This window comes from Centroberyx affinis, unplaced genomic scaffold, assembly GCF_046629955.1.
Source record: "Centroberyx affinis isolate AG114_WGS23_722 - 3 ecotype Tasmania unplaced genomic scaffold, CSIRO-AGI_Caff_v1 ptg003416l_1, whole genome shotgun sequence".
NCBI lineage: Eukaryota > Metazoa > Chordata > Actinopteri > Beryciformes > Berycidae > Centroberyx > Centroberyx affinis.
This window is the reverse complement of record NW_027281394.1, coordinates 87501-91336: the sequence shown is the minus strand read 5'-3', so window position 1 is coordinate 91336 and position 3836 is coordinate 87501. Positions and strand designations below refer to the sequence as shown.

Below are 3836 nucleotides of genomic sequence, written 5' to 3'. Positions count from 1 at the left end.
AGTACAACCCAACTGAAATGGTGCATCAGTGGCCTTTTGTTGCAAGTTTTATTTTGAAGAAAATCCTTTTGACAAAAGCCACTACAGTCTGTATAATTCAATGAAATAAACCTTTAAATAGTTGTAGCTGGGAGCTGCTGACCATTCTGTATAGACCAGGGCTTCTCAAACTCCGGACCAAGATCCGGATCCGGACTGAACTACAAATCAGTCCGGACCGGACCCTGTGTCTCATTAGACAGAAGTTACTGTAACTTAAAGTTAATGAAGGAATGAAGCAAGTTAACTATCCATGATTTTTAATTTCACAGAGCCAGTGTGCCAGTGTGTTTGTGTGTTTGAGTGTGTTGTGTTTGTGTGTTTGTGTGTTTGAGTGTGTTGTGTGTGTGTGTGTGTGTGTTTGTGTTTGTGTGTTTGTGTGTGTTGTGTGTGTGTGTGTGTGTGTGTTTGTGTGTGTTGTGTGTGTTTATGTGTGTGTGTTTGTGTGTGTTTGTTTGTGTGTGTGTGTGTGTGTGTGTGAGCCTCGCGCCCGTCGTCAGTCTGTGTGGATGCGTTCACTCTGGTCCAATCACATGAAGCATAATGTCATTGCTATGACAACGACTTGGTGTCCATCCATGTGCTCACCATGTCTGGTTCCACATGTGGATGAGTCTGGACTTTCCAGATGAACTGTGAGAAACTCCTGCAGCAGTTTGCCCAGTGAACAGCTGGGTCAGGTCCTGCTGCAGTCTCTCCTGCTGGGCCGGTTCCAGGCAGACCGCCTGAACCCACTGACCAGCCTGCAGACCGCACTGCTGCATGAGTCCAACTTTAACTTATGGACAAGTTATGGATGTTGATTTATGTTTTACTGCCATTGTTCCGGACCATTGAACTAAAATTGATAAGTTGACCTTTAATAAAAAGTTTGAGTACCCCTGGTATACAGGCAAGGAATCTGAGCCAACCGTGGTTTATTGGTTTTTAGGTTGGTTAGCTCTGTTAGCTCTGTTAGCTCTTAGCTCTGTTAGCTCTTAGCGCTGTTAGCTCTGTTAGCTCTTAGCTCTGTTATATCTGTTATATCTGTTAGATCTGTTAGCTGTTGATTGGGCATGAAGTCCGATGGTGTTTCTGGTCCTTCACCCAGCGGTAGTCAGTCCCATCCCTTTCTGATAAGATCTACTTACAGCTACCTCCAGTTTCACATCCATCATACTGCCGTTTTAACTAACATCTACTGTATATTGCAGCTGTTTTCTTTGCTGAACTCTGTTCTTTGACTTCATGACCGCCCCCCCCCCCCCCCCCCCCACACACACACACACACACACAGGAGGCTGTTGCTAGGTGACGGTGGAGTTCGTGCAGCGCTGCAGGATGCCAGGATGGCACCTCTGCTGCCCCCTGTTGGTACAGATGTCTTCAGACGCTTCACCCCCGCCTCGCTGGAGGAGATTCAACGACGCCACGAGGTGGAGGAGAAGGAGAGGGAGAGGAGGAAGGAGAAGAATATAGAGGTACAGACTATCTATAACTTATCAATAACCTATCAACTATCTATAATATCAAATTAATACAAAGACCAGAGAGAGAGAGAGGAGGAAAGAAAAGAATATAGAAGTAGAGACGATCTTAAACCCCAGTAATAAACAGAAACCTAACACTAACCCTGCTGAACTTAACTTTGATTTTGTGACATTAGTATTCATGACATCATCTATCATAGTATTAATGACCAGTTCAAACAGCATGAGATAACTGTGATGTCTCTCAGACTGGTGGAGCTGGATGTGGCTTGACAGCCTCATCACATATTGTAGCTTCTGTAGCTTGTGAAAAATAATTCATCCATTTCATACTGCATGTAGGTACTGATGCCGCTCTGACGAGCACCTTGCATCTTTCTCTTTTGGATTTTTTTGTGTCTTTTAATTAATGTCTTCTATTTAATGTCTTGCTAGGCCGAGGGGCAGAAATGTGATCTAAGGAGAAAGGCCAACAGTTCTTCTAAACCATAAAATACAAACAGATTTAGAGACAGTTTTATTTTAGAACCAAAGAACCAAAGGTAAATCAGGCTGCAGTTGCACACAGTCCATAAAATCACAATAAAATCACAGACATGCTCAGGGGCCTCATTTATAAAACATTGAGCACGAAACCAGCCTGAAAAGTGCCGCTCTTCACGCAGATTTATGGATTGATAAAAACAAACTTGCTGTGAGAATGTGTGCGCACATTTTGGAAGTAGTGAAATAAAGTAAAAATGGCCTTTTCACTCAGGTCAGTTCCAGGCCGACTCCACAGCAAATTAGGAAGCCCCATAGAGATATAAGAGTAGAGGGGACATGACATCATAGACTGTGGGATAATCGTCCGCCATCTTACCTGGGTCCAGTTTACCTGGAACTACAGCAGCTGTCTATGGGAAGCGACCACTGCTGTCCTGATCTGGACCAAACTGCTGCACTAACAGGACCAGAGAGACCAGAGAGACCAGAGAGACCAGAGAGATCAGAGAGACCAGAGAGACCAGAGAGACCAGAGAGATCAGAGAGACCAGAGAGACCAGAGGCTGCAGCAGCTTCCACACGTCAGTAGAGTAGAAGAGATAGATTCTGTTTTATATGCTAAATTTAACTGACACAACTTAAAACATGTCTGGCTAGTAGCCAACAGACTGGAGTTCTATCTGAAACAGTTTGTAAAGGTTTGTGTTAGCTACCGTATTTCCTCTAATATTGGCCCAGGCCTTTATTCCCCTCAGCTGCAGAGGGTGCCAGGCCTTTATTGGAAGCAGGCTTATATTAGAGACAGGCCTTTATTGGAAGCAGGCTTATATTAGAGACAGGCCTTTATTGGAAGCAGGCTTATATTAGAGACAAGCCTTTATTTCTAATTCCCTCTGATAAGTATATTTGCTCATATTTTAGTATGAAGCGTCCTTGTTTTCTGATCTTCTTCTGTTGGAGTTCGTTTAGCCGTTTTTTTGTTACTGCGACGCTTTACGATAATTACGGTAATCGACGACGTCACGCTCCGGAGACTTTGCCAGGCAGCAGGAGTCAAGGAGGTTCAGGTTCAGGTTCAGGTTTAACAGAGTTCACCGGGATCCTCTGTTGCTTTTAGCCGACCAGCAGCTCTACAGATCTCTGTCGGTCTGTCGGTCCACAGAAGTTTCCTCAGTGTGTGAAGCTATTGTGAAGTCACACTTGTTTCCTTTGTTTCCTCTTCCTCTGCAGCCTCCTCTTCCTCTGCAGCCTCCTCTTCCTCTGCAGCCTCCTCTTCCTCTTCAGCCTCCTCTTCCCCTCTGCAGCCTCCTCTTCCTCTGCAGCCTCCTCTTCCTCTTCAGCCTCCTCTTCCTCTGCAGCCTCCTCTTCCTCTGCAGCCTCCTCTTCCTCTTCAGCTTCCTCTTCAGCCTCCTCTTCCTCTGCAGCCTCCTCTTCCTCTTCAGCCTCCTCTTCAGCCTCCTCTTCCTCTTCAGCCTCCTCTTCCTCTGCAGCCTCCTCTTCTTCTTCAGCCTCCTCTTCCTCTTCAGCCTCCTCTTCCTCTGCAGCCTCCTCTTCTTCTTCAGCCTCCTCTTCCTCTTCAGCCTCCTCTTCCTCTGCAGCCTCCTCTTCCTCTTCAGCCTCCTCTTCCTCTTCAGCCTCCTCTTCCTCTGCAGCCTCCTCTTCCTCTTCAGCTTCCTCTTCAGCCTCCTCTTCCTCTGCAGCCTCCTCTTCCTCTTCAGCCTCCTCTTCCTCCGCAGCCTCCTCTTCCTCTTCAGCCTCCTCTTCCTCTGCAGCCTCCTCTTCTTCTTCAGCCTCCTCTTCCTCTTCAGCCTCCTCTTCCTCTGCAGCCTCCTCTTCCTCTTC

At 46.5% G+C, this 3836-nt stretch overlaps 1 protein-coding gene across 1 annotated transcript in view; it reads left to right on the top strand.

Moving 5' to 3' along the window:
- Positions 1–1328: 1328 nt before the first annotated feature.
- The window catches only part of scn4ab (sodium channel, voltage-gated, type IV, alpha, b), a 75667-nt gene continuing 73159 nt past the window's right edge, over positions 1329–3836 (top strand). The window contains exon 1 of the mRNA XM_071539161.1: positions 1329–1499. Within this exon, the coding sequence (XP_071395262.1) occupies positions 1368–1499 (132 nt within the window). The 5' untranslated portion in view covers positions 1329–1367. The remainder of the gene's footprint in view (positions 1500–3836) is intronic.